Raw genomic sequence first — 18964 nt, forward strand, 5'->3', positions numbered from 1 at the left:
CACACCTCTATGTCATTGGACACCAATATTTATTTTGTTTTATGGAGTATTTCTCCTAGTTATATATATATATATATATATATATATATATTAAATGGTTATCATAATGATGTATTTGGTTTATAAGGAAAAATGGTATCATTTGGTGAATTTGGAGCATTCCTAGGGAGGGAATCCATTGAGTATGTGATTTTAGGATACAAATTAAGTAAAGAATAATTTCATCATCTAAAGTTATCATGAACTTTACTAATCATTTATATTCATGTAGAGGAGGATAATAAGGTGGTGAAAGTAGTAGGAGGTTTTATCATAAGGATGACTTTAGGGTTCTAGGACTCTGTAAGGGATTAACCTTAAATGGGATATCTCGAGTGAGCGAGTTATTCCACCACCACAAGTGCATAACTCCATGTGTTCTACTCGGTTGCATTTATTCAAATAAATTAAGTCTAGAAGAATTTGATTGCATGTATGATCTTATGTGATAATTGTAATTATATCTAATGTGTAATTAAATGACTTAGTATATTGTAGATATCTCTTATCTCTTTTTTAGTTAACTTACCCTTATGTGTTTTGTTGGTTTTGTTGTATGAGTAAATGAAGATGTATGTGTAAAGATACCTTTGGTAGAAGAGAAGCCAATTTCACCAACTTAGGATAAGGTGAGAGCATGAGTTGTAAAGTTTTAAAAGAAGGTTTTGTTGTCCTAGTAGTTGAAATGTATAAATACTATATTATTATAGTTTGATATTTTAGATAAATGTATTAATATAGCTAATATTTTGAATCTTCTATTTTTTAAATACTAATGAAATGTTTTATTATTTTTTTTCTATTAAAATTATATGTTACATATATGATTTTAATCATTTACATGACACACTTTACCTAAGTTTGCTTCCAAATTCATCCACTCAACTACAAATATAATTCAAAAAAATTCATTTTAATAGTTTCTAAAAGTAATCTATTTTATATCTTTCTTTAAGCTTATGTTTTATCTTTCTTGCATAGGTGAGTATATAATTTTAAATTATTGTTAATTGATTTTAAATTTAACTATTATTAAAAATATTATTATAACTTGTAGGTTTTTGTAATAGTTAATAGTCATTATTAATCGGGATTTTGTTGTGATTGTCGAAGAAAACTAACACTTTTCTTAGTAGACATTTTATTTACTGTATTTACTATATTGTAAAATTTCTACATAATAAATATAATAATTAATATAAGTTGACAAACGTGTACTTTTTATTAAGTTATGGAATTTTTTTTGTAAGCTTGGAAGCTTTCATCTCTACTAATACCACTGTTGGATGATTATTTCCTTTCCTTTTAACAACTTTAGCAACCTTCGAAGTGGATTTGAAGATGGTTAAAAATATACCTTAGAGTAAATTATCTCAATTTATAAAATTAAATTAAATTTAAAAATTTAACTTATTAACATGATATCAAGATATCAAAGTCGTCTAAAATTTATCTTAACAAAATTTATTTATTAGACTTACTCTATCACTCACAATCCAAAAATTTATTTTTTATTGAACATATTGTATCATCTATGACTAAGATATAAATAGATACAAATTTTATTTTATAATCAATTTTATAGAATTAAATTAAGTTTAAAATTCGTTTTAGATAACATTGATAGAATCAGTAGATTAAACACACTTCAAATGGTCATGATCCCAAGGTGGTTATAGAAATTAGATTAAGGTATGTCTGATGAATTTTGCATCGAGTTGATGCATACTTTCCAATATTACATCTCTAATAACCGGTTACAAGAATAACCTCATAAAGAACAAGTATAACCCTCATCCAAAAGTGACCATAAAGCAATCATGAATTGAAAATGGCTCAGGAGAGGCCAAAAACACCAATCTGCTAGTTTTAGTAGCTTGTATTTCGATGGCCATTGACTGTAACGCCATTTCGTGAATTGATGAAGCCATTTTTCTGATTCTCTAATTTGTGGAACTCAGTTTCTATGGTTTTGGCTATTTTGGCATCATCCGGGTCTGGCTCTGGAATGTCCACATAGAAGGACCCTTGTCTGATTGGTGAGATTGACTCCATAATGATAGCTTGATGCTTGATGTGATTGTAGAGTTGTTGGTGGAAAACATGATTGAAGGAGAAACAATTTTCAATGTTTCCTGATGCATTATGTTTGGATGACTTCGAATCTTCTTTTCTGCAGAAGTGTGGGAGGGATGCATAGTCCATTACCTACAAGTTTCAAAACAAAGGATAAATTGCATTTGGTTATGTTCCTTTTCAACTCTCACCATGTTGGAAGTTTCATATCGACTAAAAATAAGACCAAATTATAATGTACAAGTGAGGTGCAAATCTTATCTTTAGAAACCGGTTATGTGAAGTTAAGTTAGGCTTAAAAATCACTTTCTAATATGGTATCAGAGTCATAGTTAGAATTTATCCTAACGATATTTCTTGTTTCTTGAGTATTTCTATTTCATCCATTGTTGTACCACTATCAAACCACCCAATTTCTACTATCACACTCTTAATATGGTATCAACGACAAGAATAATTACAAGGATGGAGCAATATCAAATATTTGATATACCACCTCCTCCATAATGCTAATGTTTACCTTCAGTAATTCCTCCTTCCCGCAACCTTGAAGCACCTGTATTTTCCTCCTTGTTCTTTCTTGCAAAAGAGGCTTTACAACCTTATAAACATTATTGAATGAAACAAGTAAGAAAGTGAAGCATTCCAAACTCTTCAAACATTAAGACACTGACAAACCTTCCAACATGCAGAGAATACATATGGTGCATTAACAATATAGTATGTGTCCGTCTTTTCCGGGTAGTTCAAGTCATCTATTGTGGATATAGCAGTCAACAACTGCAGAAAGTGATTGATAAGAAACTGTCAACTATGAACTGAAAGAAGGGGATCAAACGTTGTTTTTTTTTTTTTCCAAATTATTGGCATTACCCTCAATTGGTTCAATGCTGAAAACTTTAAACCAGTCATATCCAAGACTTTTAAACAGGTGCCAATGTACCGTTCATGCTTCCTTGTAGCTGTTGGCTAAATTAAAATTTTCAAATCAGCAAGCACAATCTCAGAATTTCTAAGATTAACTAAACAGTTAAAGATACTCACCAAGATCACTCGATCCCTAAATTCATTGATTTGAATGTGTGATTGTATATAGTATTTGTCCTGAAAAAAAGAGGAATTGGCAATTTAATATCAAATAGATAATCCAAAGGAGTTTAGATGCCAAATTTAGTATTTTCTAATTTGGTTAAAGTATTGTCATTACCACCAAATGCAAAAAATTGTTTAAATATAAAAAACAAATTGTTAATGATTAAAAAACATCAATATAGATTATCTCTTTCCATCGATTTGGTTGATTTTATTTTTAGGAAAAAAATTTGTTAAGATTTTTCAACTGTTTTTTTTTTTTTTAATTTACATCGATCCAGATTATTTTCGGTTGATGTTGACCAAAATTATTTACATTGATATCCATCGATGTTGTTTTTATAACGTTGTTGGTTGATGTTTTTTTCCAAATTTTTGGTAAATGTCGGCTGAAAATTTCCCATAGCTGACATTGACAAAAAAAAAAAAGAAGCCCCAGTTATTGTTGGCAGAAAACTTTCCAATTTAAAATTTGAAAAAGAAAAAAATCCTATTTGACTCAACTGAGAACTAAAGTTGCCTAATTTTTTTTTTTTTTAAAAAGGTTCTAACAATGCAAATGAAAAAATAACTTCTATTAACATAAAAAAAAAAAAAAAAAAAACTAGTTAACATTAATGGGAAAAATTCAAGAATAAGAAATTCTCTACTTATGAGTAATCATAAAATTCAAGAATTTCAATTTTATTGAAATTTCTTACCCAATCAATATATTTCGTTACAAGGCATTTTAAATTTTTTATAAGAATAAGGCTCTTAAAATTCTGTCCAAACACTGTTAATGTGAAAAAAGATGGTGTATGATTCTTACAGAAGCTTTATCATATGTACTGAGTCCAACACCAACAGCAATGACCGGTAGACCCTGAAAAAATTCAACCAAAAAGGTAGAAATTATAAATAGCTTTTCATATTGTTTTGAAAGATGACTGTTTCGATTTCTTATAATAATAATAAGATCAACAATCTAGGGAGATGGCAGGGAATGCAACACCCCAATTTTACACATAATCAATACTTCAAACATATCGTTCATGAATATAGAAATTATTATAGTTATTCAAAGTATAATTGCAATAGTTACCAAAGTCTTACACTTCTAAGAAAGTATGAATATTTATTTTTAACTAAAACTTATGAGTGACTAAACTTTTTCGTCATCAGCATCTACCTCGTCTTGTACTGGATCAGTTGTAACAATCTTATTCGCTCACAACATTAAGATCATCATTGCAAATAAATAAACATTCGGACAAAAGAACAAACACAAAGACAAGAGTGAGTTAATATACAAAAGATCATTCATAAATCAAACATAAGGATATTACTACACATAATCAATTCGTAATAACAATCATATTATTATATAATAATCATAAAAGACTCGACCATTCGGATAAAACATTGATGTGAAATCTTAGGAGTCGTGCACTTGTGGTGACTCCCACCCTTGCTGAGCCAATGTCAATACATCCTGCCACCTACAAGGTTAGTTTATTAACGACTATGATCATCTTAATAGTATGAACAGATGAAGTTGTTACAATTGATCCCGTACAAGACGACGGAGATGTAACAGCATAATGACCGAAAAGTTCAGCCACCCGTAAGTTTTAGTTAAAAATAAATATATGTACTTTCTTATAAGTGTACGACTTTTGTAACTATTGCAGTTATACTTTGAATAACTGTAATAACTTTATATTCATGATCGAGTATTGATTATGTGTGAAATTGGGATGTTACAGGGAAGGGTGAAAATAAACTCAAATTCATATCACAGATCAAAAAGCTCTGATAAGATGTAACTAAAAAATTGGTACCTCCTTAGAGTAACCAGACATTCCTATGAGTTGAGAATCCCGTATGGCTCTATACAAATCCGAAGGAATAGGCTTCTGTTACACAGAAAGGACAAATATAACTATGCAGCACCATTACGATCTGATTGAAAAAAAGTAATAAATATTCATGTTATGATATAAGTTAATGAACGGATATGACTATGAAAAAGAATGTTAAATCATTCTGATGAAATGACAGTCCTTTGTTAAAGATGAATTAAAATAGATTTAGAAGCTTAATTTGTTCAACTTATGGCTCTAAGAACCAACTTATGGCTCGTATCAAACTATTCGTGACATAAATTGATGCATGCAGAAAGTAGAAAGTATTGAATGAAATATTTTTCCAAGCTTCCAATGTATTAGATGCAGTACTTTTCCTTATTTGTTGTCCTTTTCTAGCACTAGTTAGCAAGAGCCACTAAATCTACAAAGCACATGTCTTAGGAATGTCCCAAAATATAAGATATCTTCAAATAGAGTTTTACATCTGCATTGGTCATTTCAATATTTTCACCCTCCCTGTTAGAAGTCCTATATCGAATAGATATAAAAGTCAATTTATAATATATAAGTGGATGAAAATCCGGTTTTATATGGTTAAGTTAAGTTTAAAATCTAATTCTTAACACTCCCCTTCTATTATTTGTGTTACAATTAGCTCCATGACCAAACCCATCATAAATGGTAAATGAAGTTTTTGTCCAATACTTGGACTTTCATAAATCTTAGGTGCAAGATTTTCCAGAAACATGAGATGTAGCTAAGAAGACTTGTCAAAAGATAACCAGAAAACAGCAATTCAGGAAATGATAGCCAAATCAAGGAAACTCACCGTTAAAACTTTGTCAATCTCATTTTCCACTCTCCAGTTCAAACAATCACTTAACTGTATCAGTTTAAATTGTCAGCAAAGTGTATATACATCTAAAAAGCCAAGATTAAGACTAAAGTGTAATGCTACGAGCAACCAACAAGGTTAAAATTCCAACTAATTTGCTTAACCAAACATAATAATAGATCTTACTAACCATTTTATGAGCTTTGGCAACATGCCAATCCCTTGCTTTGAGAAACCGTATTAATGTTTCAGCTGGATAACCTTGGTGCATGTTCTGAACCAAAAAGGGAAATATTTCAGAAAAGATCACCGACTCTCACAAGTCAGCACAAACCAACCACATAACCAGGATAGTCAAATACGTAAAAAAAGAAATTAAGAGATTCAGCAAACAGTAGGCCGAGGATACACTCAATTAGTTACTCTTGGTTGAATAATCACTAAATCCAGTTTGATTATCTTGAAGACTGTTCCTCAAACATAAAAAGACCAATTTTACTAAATGTTATCACGTTAATCTTCAGAACACCCTTAGCACAAAGGAATAAGCTAGCCCAGTTAAAATTCCAAACAACTGTAAGCTAACATTGATCCAGATCATTTTGGAAGCAGAATTTAACTTTTGTTATAAAAAAATATTCATCTTGTTCCTTCCTCATAATCTAGGATGATTTAAAAAAAAGGTGTTGATTTTTTATAATCAAATCAGGTTTCAGATCACAAATCACAACTTCTATTCATTTTTTTTTTCAGGTACCATTCCCAACCGCCAAGATCAAGCAAATCAACAGCCATACCTGAAATGTGTTCTTCAGCTGCTCATCCACTGCAACAAGAGTCACAGACATAAAAAAAAGGAACCTCTGTGAGTGATGTGAAAATATCACAGAAGAATGTAATCTGAGTTTCAAGCAATTGATGCACACCATTTTCCATGAGGGACTGCAACTGCTTGACAGCCTCTTGATTTCCACCACCCATTTTCTTGTTGAGCTCTCAGCACTGCAAAACCAAAATTCAGAAGCCAATCCAAAGTTGCTGCAAGGAAAATCTTGTAACAGCAGATCCTTTTAAGACACCCCCTAAGAAGGTATAATTATTGCTACCCCCACAAAAAATTTAAACTGATTTACCAATCGTGGGTAGAAGACAGAAAAAGTGGGTTCGGTTTGGCTGAAGTGAGGGTTGTGATCCCTTTAAAAATTAAAGCTTTTTTTGTCTACCTCCTCTTGCCCCTGTGCAGAGCACAAAAGCATGGAACTTGGAGGTGACTTTGTACTATGTATGTATATTGCAGCTTCCTATGTAGGAAAGGAAGTAAGTGGTCAACAAAACAAAGAAAAAAGTGACAAAACTGTTAAAATCAAATGACCAGAACCGAAAGATGGGGATTTTTGAAATTCTTGCCCAAATTAATTTTTTTTTTCCGAATAACCTCTCACTCTCACTTTATATTGCAAAACTTTTCTGGAATTCAAAAAAACAAATACTAAAATAATAGTTTGAGGTACACCTCAAGTTTTCAAATTTGGGGGTAAAAGGAAGAAGAGAGGAAAGAAATTATTAGGTTTTGTGTATCGTTATGTTATATTAAAAAACTAATAATATTTAATTACTTGACCTGTAAATATTAGTGGGGACTATTATAGTTATATTTAATAATTTTTCAAGAAACATAGCAAAGAAAAATTAAATGTATTTAATCAATGAAATGATGAAAAATAATAAAAACTATGAACATGATAAATGATGTGTTGAAAATAATAAATAATTGAAGAAGAAAAGAAATAGAAAAATAAAGAATATAATGATTTTTTTTATATAATTTGGCACTGAATAAATATATTCTCTGAATTTCATATATATTTTTTATAAGAGATAATACTATCTCAATATGAGCAATTAGTTCTAAATATTTAAAATAATTGTTTATTCAAGGTTTGAATGAGAGAGTATATTGATTAAAAATAAATAATATTGAATGAGTTAATCCACGTACTTAATCATTAAAAAAAATTATGATTGAAATCAATTCTTATTTATTAAGTTAGGAAAATGTGTGAGAAGCAAGATGTAATTAAAATTAAATCGATGAATTTGAATGTAATTTTTTAAGAAGTTAGTAATTTTGCATGAAGACTTTTTTTTATATGGTATGATCCAAAAAGAAAAAATACATTAAACATTTAAATAAAACATCAAAAATACCAAATGTCGTTTTTTTGTGTGTGCTATATAAAAGGTAAATGTAAATATGTGTATAAAGGTATTGTTATTAGTTAGTAGTAATGAATTGGAAAGAACATCAAGGTGTGACATGTGTCCACCAAAGTGATAATCTTAACCATCTTTCTTATTCATCTCAAACACACTTATATTATCATATCATCAAGATTGTGACCAATTTTCTTTTCTTTGTGGCCGACACTCTTCCACCTATGTGATAAATTAATGTGGCAACCTCAAATGTCAAATTTCATTGATAGCTCAACCATACCATATGGAAAGTTTAAAACTACACCATATTTTCATCAATGTGATAAGTGAGTAACATGTTCATAGATTTAATACATAATCATGAAAAAAAAAATAGATTCATTAATCTTTTTACATTATTATGTTAATTTATGTTTCGATAGTTTGATTTTTGATTCTGAAACAAATATAATCATTTACCTCTTTACCTTAAACCTATATTTATAGGTTTCAGAATGAACTTTTAATTAACATCTTCTTAATCATGACCTAAGAAAAATACTTTACCTATAAACATATATACTTAGTTTGATCAATATTAAGGACCAATTGATCAATAACTTTTATTAGTGATTTTTCAATTTTTAAGAGTTAACTTTAGATATGGATATGAAAGTTGATCACCTGATCAACTGTTGACTAGATAGTCATATAGTACAATTTATAATTTAAATATAATTTAGTATATAGGTTTTCTAAATCAGAATTGATAGAGTACTTTTTGCATAATTGAAATTTATAATTAATGAGTAGTTTTGAATGTATTAATTTTTGTATGTAAAAGTAGTAATTCAATTTATAAGCCACAAAAGTTTAAAGTAATGTATACACCTCAATTTTTGTTATTTTTTAAATACTAAAAAATAATTCTATGTTTATAATTGTATTTAAAAATTAGAATTTTACGTTTCGTGTTAATTAACATTTTATTATAAAATGTCTTATAGAATTTATGTTTTAAATTTAGAACTTTAGCTATAATTCTCCTAGTAAGAAGACTCTCAAACGTTAAAAAATATATGGCTATAACAGTTCAAACTTTATAAAGAAACTGTCAACATGTAAAAAAAAATAAAAATAAAAAGAAAAGTTTGAATAGAATTTTAAAAATATTTTAGGCAAACCTTTTTTCAAAAGGTTTATATGGAGTTGTACGAGAGGATGTGATGATTTTGTAACCTACATCAAAAAAATCTTTTGGAAAGTTATTTAAAAAAGAAAATCTAATAGAAGAAAACATTAATAGCTTAATTTATATATTATTAAGTCATCATAAACTAAGTCAGATATAGTTATTATTTATAAATTGTATAAATTTCAAATAATTAAAATAATTATAAATATTGCTGGTGTTACTTATAACTTATAATAAAGTATTTTTTTATTATTTAAATATACAATGTCTTTAAGTTAGATGTTAAGAGAAGTACATAATATTTTTTAAGATTATACATTAGATTCTTCTTAAGCATTAAGTTTAAACACAATAATACAATGTTTCTTTTAGATAAAGTATAAGAAATTTTCAAAAAATTGGTTATGTATATTTTAACGTCTTGTTCAATATTTCTAATACATTTCTTCATACTAAAACATATATTGTTGGCATTAATAGTCTAATAACGATTCGATAACAAATAACATAATAAATTTAATAAAAAATAAACATTAGTATGATAGTCTAATATAATTTAAAAATATAAATTTTATATTTAATTCAACTTATAAAATATTGATTTATAAAATTTATTAAACGAGATTTTTATTCATTGTATATTATAAATTTATTTTATGTTTGACATAAAATTTTAATATTATATTAAATATATCTTTTATTACTGAAACACAAGTGTCTTAATTTTAGTTTTAAATAAAGAAAAAACTTATATCTTTGTATTTGGACTAAAAATAAATAACATATTGCCTAAAACTAATCTACACATAAACTAATTTGTAAATTAAAATTCTATAAACTAATTTTATTTCATGAAAAAATAAATTTTATAATTTTGTCTTTTAAAATTACTTATGCAAAAATTAATCCAAACACGTTTTAACAAAACGTAAGCAACATGAGGTTTAACTCTAAATTATAGATAGTGGTTGATAGAATATATGCAAGATTTTGAGGTAAATCTCTGGAATAATATTGACTATTTCCTTTATCAAATATTAACTATTTTCTTTAACTTTTAAAAGTGGAAATTAATAACAATGGTTGTTTATATAAATATTCCAACGCAAGAATAATTTATGGAACATATTGGAACTCGTGAATCACACACGTAATTATTATTATAAGATGAAGAAATTTGACAAAAATAAAATAAAGTGTAATAATGTACCAGTTTTCTTTATAATCTATAATGTTTAACTTTTTTTCTCAATATAATTAATTATTATAAAATAACTTTTTTAACATACAAATTAAAAAATGCAAGTCAACTTCATTCGTATAAACCAAACCATAGAAACATTTAACATTATTATTTAGTTATAAATGACCGTTAATATGATTTTTAATAACACCATTCTAAAAATTAATAAACTTTGAGATTAGATAGCATGCCTGAACTTTATGTCATTAAATACTAAATCTATCAATGCTCCAAAATTTAATACACATAATTATCAAAATAACATCACATGATTGAACTATTTAATCCAAATTCTAAAGAAACATTAAGTAAATATGTGTAAATACTTTTAAAATGGATAAAGATACTCAGACAACATATTTTTTGTCAATATTTAAATATCATCTACGTGTCATTATGTGATTGGTTCATGATGGTATTTATAATTATTATTATTGATTGTAAAATAATTTTAGATTATAATAACACATAGATGATATTTAAATATTATAAAAAAATATTATTTAAGTATTATTATCCTTTTAAAATAAACAATTCCATTGAAACAAGAAGTATTATATTTTATAGGTACCTAGTTAGTTAGCTAGTGCATCACATCAATTAACAAAGGTTGTTACACACAATTCTGCTTTTCTATATTATATAAAAGTTTACAATGTCAAAGTCACACAATATATTAATAAAAAGGCATGAAAGTTGAAACAAACTCATTAATAGCTATGAAGCTAATGGCTATACCCAACCAATAACCTCAGTTTTTATGACACACTTGACTTTGGTCCAACCATTACAATTAAAAAATTACAAAATTTAATGTTTAATATTTTACTTAAGATTTTATATTTTATATTAGAAAAGTAAGATTAAGTTTGTTTCATCGTTATAAAATCAATTTTTAAGATAAAGATAGTTAATTTAATCTTATGTCTATTATTTTTTATTCTTAATAAAAAATAATTATTCAAAAATTATTATTAGTATTATTATAGATTCAGATTATAATATAAATAGAAACTAATTTTCATTTATCAAGTTGATGGTAATATGGGTCATCTAATTCTGTTTTGATCCGTTCTGCATTTTATTTTCAAAAAATAACCAGACCATTTCATCTCAGATAAAAAAAAATGCAGGGTTAATTTCTTTAACTTGTTTTATATCATTTTGTCTAAAAAGTTTAATAATTTTATTTTTATTTATTAAATTAATAGAAATAATAATTTCTATAAATTTATTTAATAAAATAAATAATATTCATAATTTCTAATTTCTAAGCACAAATATATTAAAAATAAAAATAATTTGAAAAATAAAAGAGTAAACTCAATCAGATGAGTCACTTTTAAATGGACTTAATGCGAATGAGCAAACTATTGAATAAAAAATAAACGTGAATGAACAAGTTCCTCCTACAAATAAACACAACAACATGTACTCTAAAGACATTGATAGACAAACAATTAACAATTCGGTAACAAATCGGTTAAATAACTTTTAAGATAGTTACAACTGATTAACAGTTAATAAAATATTAACTATTTATTAATAATAAATGAATATTTTCTTTCTACTAAATATTATGACGCAAAATGACTAAAGTTAAATAATGAAAATCATCACTAAATTCATTCATTCTTCATAAAAACTTTCAATGCTTTTTAACTTGTGTAGATAATTAGTTATGGGAACGGACTGCCCTGCATTATTATACCTACAAGTCCATTTATCAAAAGTAATTTAAGAAAATTTTAATAAAAGTTCACAAATTTAATATATATATATATATATATATATATATATATATATATATATATATAATATTGTAATTAGAAAAGAAGAATGATTAATTAATATATAAACTTAAAACAAAGTTATGAGCACACGTTACTCTCCCATGTGTGACTTTTTTTTTTTTCTTCCTTTGCTTCTGCGTATTGGTTTTAACTCTTATGGCCATCACATGGTCAGAGGTGTGGCTTCACGTGTTTGGCTTTCGATAACAATATTCAAAGCATCCCAAACTTCTCAATTTTCTGTCACTTGTCCCCATTTCGGTACAAAGCATCCATGCTAAGTTATTTAACTACAGTTTTTTTCTAATGAAGATTACTTTCAAATTCAATGTGCAAAATTTAAGGTCACACTTTTCTGCTATATATTATACAAAAAGAAAGCCACAAAGAAATCTTATCTCTTATGTAATTTTATGATTCTGGTTTCCTACTATAGTGTTTCTTTTTTGTATCTTTCCTTGGCAAATTCTATATAAAAACCAAAAGTTTTGGAGTTGCTTTTGGAATCTTTGGAAAAAGATCTAAGAATTAGATAAAGGAATTAAAAGCACTGAAATGGGATTAGAAATATAGGGTAACCTTTGTCTTTTGCTTAAAGTTTGTTAATGGAGAATGGCATAGAGATGTTGATTAATGCAGGAAGAGGGAATTTTGAAAGAAAGAAAAGAGAAACATAGCAAAAGGGATTGATAATGGCAAAGTGACACACTAGTCACCACAATTTTAAGCTTTTCCACGCGTAAGATGCTCCAATAACACAAAATTTTTTAAGTCACTCACTTGTTTGTCAAAAGTGGGGAATCACTTCATTTAATACTGAAGCCTCGCATTCTGCTTTGCCTGCTTCAAAAATGAAAGAAGCTATTGTTGGAAGTCCCACGTCGACTAGAGATAAGAGCAATTTATAATATATAAGTGGAGTGCAGATTTCACCTTACAAGCTGATTTTGTGAGATTGAGTTAGACTTAGAACCCATTTCTAACATAGTATCAGATCAATATAAAAAGTTACTCTCCTGTTAGGAATCGATTTTCTAACGGCTATGCTGCTATATTGTTTCTACATTTAAGATTTTGCTACCTTTCTACTAGAGATATATAACCACGTAATGAATTCAACTCTTTGTAAGCACAATCTTATCTTATTAGTTACATATAAAACAAATGTTTAAGATGGTGATTTCTTTGTTTACTAGAACGTGATTTAGAGAGAATGAGACAAGGAGAAAAAAATATGAAGTACGACTTATCCGACCGACAAGTTCTTTTTATAAAACAGCACCATGCGTTTATAACATGGTTGGATTAGTTTATTTAAAAAAACTACCAACTTGGTGTTTAAAACTCAATTAAAAATTATAATTTTTTTTTAAAATAATTAACTTATCTACATTACATATAAAAAAAAAAATATAACTTAGGCAAGTGGAACAACAGCTGAAACTTTTTTTCTGTGGAATGAAAAGGCAGGTTGCTCTGCACCTTCATGGAAAGTACAAACCGACATGGATTTTAGTGATTAGTGAGTGAAGAGAAGAGAGTGGTCACCCAATTGTAATGCACAAAGGCACCCTTTTCTTGCTAAAATGCTTTTCATCTATTGCAATGTTATTGTTGATTGAATGTCAATTATCAAAAACACTCTACTGAAAATAATTGTTAGAAGTCCCACATCGACTAGAAATAAGACTAATAAGATACAAACCTCATTTTTTGAATTACTTTTTCCCTTCTTTTACCTTCTTAATAACGAAATTAACAAACTAAAAAAGTACTAAAGAGAAAAGAAAATGAGATTACATGTTACTTACTATGTTATGTGCCACACAGGGAATACATAGATGCAAAAACCATCTTTCTCCATCATATGGTCGACGAGATAAACATATTAAAAAAATTATGAAACAAAACTGAGTATAAATAACTTTACATTTTCTCTCATAGTTATGTGTGTTTAGTTAAGTGATAGTCTTTTAGGCCTTGTTCACTTGAGTGGATTTGTGGGAGAGTAATTGAGAGAATTTGAAAATAATTTTTTTTGTTGTTTATTTGAATAGATTTGAAGATAAGTGAAAGTGAATTTGGGAGTAAATTTTTTTAATCTGTCACATAAATTAAATCATACACTAATTTTCACAAACTTTACTTTTAAATCCACTCTCGTTTAGCTCCAAATTCACTCAAATAAGCAACAACAAAAATTACCTTCAAATTCTCTCAAATCCACTCAATTACTTTCCCTCAAATCCAAACAAAACCTTAGTCTTTTTCTAAACTTCATAAAGAGACGTGTCATTAGTAGTATTAGTCTTAGTAATGACTAAGGCATTTAATCTATAGTTATTGTAATATCTAAGTCAAAAACATCTATTTGAAACTAAATTTGTTTAAACCAATCAACATAGTTTATCCTATTAAACTTGACTACTCTATTGTTTAAACCAAATAAATTTATGAAAGCTGGAAACAATATACAAGTACATACATTAATGTTTTGATAAAATTAGTAGACTTTAAAAAAATAACTATATTAGTCATACATTTAAGTTTATCTTTCAAACACATTTAAACTCATAGATAATCATATAAGTAATTCATTTAAGTTCTTTTTCGGATGAAGCTAAACTAATCAATTTCATATAATTAAAATACTAAAAAAATATAATGTTTATAATCATACTTTAAATCTATATGTAAAGTATATACAAATATATTTACTACGTGAAATGTCTCACTTTTAATGTTATTAATTATAAGTAATGATTTATCTTTGGATGATTCATAAATGTTTTATAACAATTAACTTTAATTGCAAAACATTCAATCTAAAACTTTAATCATTCATGTAAAAAAATATTAATTTACACTTAGAAAGAGTAGACTTTCCAAACCAATGCTTTTAGTTTGCAATTAAATTCTCTCTCTAATATATATATGGAATAAAACCAATAATTGAAGTGATTAAATTACCGTAACATAGACAATGTTTCCATTGCCTTGATGCAGCAACATTAAAATTGCTTTTCATACTGTAATTAATTCATTATGTAACGTGTTTATTCCAATTCAAGATACGATGCAAAAGTGGGGTTTTGCTTTTCAATCGTGACTTCAGATCTAGTTTCAATTGAAACAAAACAATTATTCGTTCAAAATGCAATTTCATATTACATTTTCAGTCGAATTCATTAATAATATCATCAATTTCTTAATCTCAATGGTCAAGAGATCCCATCTTAACCAAAATTAGGTTGGTGTCATAATTTTGAAAAACCTACTACAATATTTTTTTTCCAAAGAAGATAGGACTTTTACCAAATAATCTTTTCTGACTATTTTTATGTATTGGCCCTAAAACCATCACATTACGCCCACTTTAATTAAAGTCATATTCTTAATTACATGTGTCACATTATTAAATAGCACCTATACAATAATAAGATGAGACTCATTATAATAAAAGCTTCTTAAATGTAATGGACTAAACCACAAATAGATACTCCTTTAAAAACTTCAATAGACATTGGTCATCTATCTGCAAGAAGCATTTGATTTAGGATAATGATATTTAGATAACATTTTTTTGACAACATTTGAACATTGATTACGTGTCAATCTGTGATTGGTCAAAAATTACTCTACAATAAATAATAATAATAATCATAAACATTATTGTGGAGTAATTTTTGACCAATCACAGATTGACACGTAATCAATGTTCAAATGTTGTCAAAAAAATGTTGTCTAAATATCATTATCCTTTTATTTATATTTCACTTTTATCTCATCTTTACATCAATCAAAAACTACCATTGCTGAAAGCTTTACGATTCTATCCAATCAGAATAAGTTATCATTCTACCCCTTTTTCTAGAAGTCATATGTGTATTCTTCTATTTTATTTTTGGTCTGAGATGAGTTGCATGTAACCCAATTCCTTCATTCCATTATTTGCATGCTGGTGCTTTCATCGGATCATTGATTTGATCTCCCTCTGTATGGATAGGTGTCTGTGGGTAGAAATTTTGAAAAGGTGAAGTTTAAGAATAACAATTAAGTGAGAAAAACTAATTTTAACTCTTACGTTTGAATTGTCTTGTTTAATTGTACGACTCTCTCAGATTGTGATTTTAATTTTATGTTCTAGGTATGAAATTTGAGATTTTTCTATAATATGAATCATAAATGTCATATTGTTGATTGATTCGATCCTTTTGTGGTATGTTAGTGCTGTTAAATTGCAAAATAGAGATTTAAAATTTATTAATTTAATATTGTGTTATATGGAACTAATATTGTCACGTGTGTTTAAAATTTATTAATTTAAATATACTAAAAATTATATTATGTTTACATTTATATACTTATGTAATTATTAATAACATACTTATATATAGTATACATAATTTTATAATTATAACATTGAACTAAACAAATACTAAACTTATTTGTTCAAGTATATTGTTATTTATTTCTAAAATTGGAGCATTTAACATTATTATTATTATTGGCATTAGTGTAACATTCCATTTAATAAAGTAAAATTACTAAATAAAAGTTACACAAATGATAAATAACAAGTAAGTGAGTTAAAAAATATAACTACTATATTATAGTCATCCATAAAACATGCATTTGAGTATAACAAGTTATATACACACTAAACGGAAGTTAATAAAACTTTCAAAAGAAAAGGCTTATACATGATATAATAGAACCTAACTATGTTGTTGCATCTCCCCCCATCTTACATTAAACTAACTAGAATATCATCATTTGCTCACACTATTAAGATGATCATCGCAAATAGGAAGAAACAAACAAACAGACAAACAGAAAAGAAAAGATAAACTAATGTATCAAAAGGTTTAGCCTAACATTTAAAATATACAAGTTCTTTTAAACATGCATGCCAAACACATCAAAGGCTCATACATTCATACAATAGTTGACACTAACTCAATAACTTAGGGCTTCAATTTATACTCTACAAAGTCATATACTAGGGGTTATCACCCTACTATCTACAAGATTAATCCCATTCCTGCCTAGGACCTAACCAATGTCCATAGATTATGACCTTCTGCCACTCTTATTATTTTTGTTATTTGAAACATTGTGCATTTAATGCTTTACATTGCATGTTCAAAACAACTTTGTCAATTTTTCTATACATGTAAAATCATTTAAGCACATTTGAAAAGATACCAAGAATTGATTCATAATATGAACTAATTGAGACAGTTGAAGATATGAGTACCCATTGAGATAATCATGCGAGGACTAACAGAAAATTTAAACTTATTTTAAAAGGTAATTTGATTTAAGTTATACTTTAAATTATTTTTTATTTAATGTTATATTTTAAAGATTTTTTAATTATTTTTTTAAAACTAAAATAAAAAATAAATAAATAAATCTACTAATATTTATTAAAAATACTTAACAAAAAAGTTGAACTTTTTAGACGAAACGAATTACGAGTAGATTTCTCTTTTATTTGTCTTGACCTGTTCTCACATCTAATTATACTATTTTTGTTATATCAATTATTATGAAAGACCTATATTTTTAAGTAAATAGATAATATAAAAAAAAGTAATTAAAATAAAATATATAAGTTAAATATAATAATTTAAAGCAATATAACTTTTTCTGATGCATGTCTTAATAATAATAATAATACTATTTAAAAGTTAGTTATTTTTAACTAATCACACTTTTGTAAAACAATAATATTTTATTTCTTCACAAAGCTTTCATATTTTTTTAGGATTTTGATATCTTTTCTCTCCGCCAATTTAAAAATTTCTTAAAAAACTAGTAAGACAAAGTATTATTACATACAACCATTACTAAAGATCATTTCTATAATTATTGTTTTAAACATTTTTCAAAATATTTTATGTGTGATGTTTTTACATACTAATTATCTATATTTTAACTAGAGTGTAACCCATGTGACGGTTGAGTTAATAAAAAGGGAATAACTNCTTTTTTTTTACTATTTTCTAAATAAATAGATAAAATACAATAATGAAAAATTTAAAACTAACTTTTTATATATCATATTTATCCCATACTTTTAAAAACTATTAATTTTAAGGATAAAAGTTATTAATAGGTGAGCAGTTTCTAAGTTTATTACATTTTGTTTTATTTTAGTTTAATAAGATTTATTGCATCTTATTTTTTGATCAGATTTATGCCTTTCAATTTTTCTATAAGATGTAAATAAATTATATTTTTGATTACTTTCTTAACCCATATTTTTAGAACAGAATAGTATTTTTATATGATAATATGTATTCATCCACTATTAAAACCTTCGTTTTAATTCTTTTTAATAACGGAAGTAGCTTAGTTGTATTAAAGACTCAAATATTATATTAAATAATGTAGAAAATAAAAAAATCTTTTAAATATTAATGTACATTCAATTTCCATCAAATATGAAGGAATAGATTTTCTTGTGGCACTGAGAATAATATAAAATATATTGCTGATTCTTATCATAAAAACAATAATCATAATTACTATATTTTTTAATTATTTAATTGTAATCATTATCATTATATTCTAAAATAATAAATATTATTCTATTACATTTTCGTAAGATTTGTGATAACATAATAATTAAGTATA

General features: G+C 26.5%; 1 protein-coding gene across 2 annotated transcripts; it reads right to left on the reverse strand.

Moving 5' to 3' along the window:
* Positions 1 to 1692: 1692 nt before the first annotated feature.
* Positions 1693 to 7286, reverse strand: LOC106774465 (SEC14 cytosolic factor). 2 transcript variants are annotated; one of them, XM_014661468.2, is made up of 12 exons: positions 7026 to 7284; positions 6819 to 6894; positions 6690 to 6718; positions 6083 to 6166; positions 5887 to 5940; positions 5031 to 5105; positions 4019 to 4072; positions 3160 to 3219; positions 2989 to 3084; positions 2794 to 2895; positions 2636 to 2716; positions 1693 to 2247 (listed from the first exon to the last, which is right to left on the reverse strand). In XM_014661468.2, exons 2-12 carry the CDS (start codon positions 6871 to 6873, stop codon positions 1909 to 1911), a joined length of 1029 nt encoding a protein of 342 aa, XP_014516954.1. In that variant the 5' UTR covers positions 6874 to 6894; positions 7026 to 7284; the 3' UTR covers positions 1693 to 1908. The 2 variants fall into 2 exon arrangements, with proteins under 2 accessions (XP_014516954.1, XP_022642558.1); XM_022786837.1 differs by lacking the exon at positions 2989 to 3084 and having other exon boundaries at positions 7026 to 7286.
* Between the last annotated feature and the right edge of the window lie 11678 nt (positions 7287 to 18964).

Source organism: Vigna radiata, chromosome 10 (genome assembly GCF_000741045.1).
Source record: "Vigna radiata var. radiata cultivar VC1973A chromosome 10, Vradiata_ver6, whole genome shotgun sequence".
In the NCBI taxonomy this organism is placed as follows: Eukaryota; Viridiplantae; Streptophyta; class Magnoliopsida; order Fabales; family Fabaceae; genus Vigna; species Vigna radiata.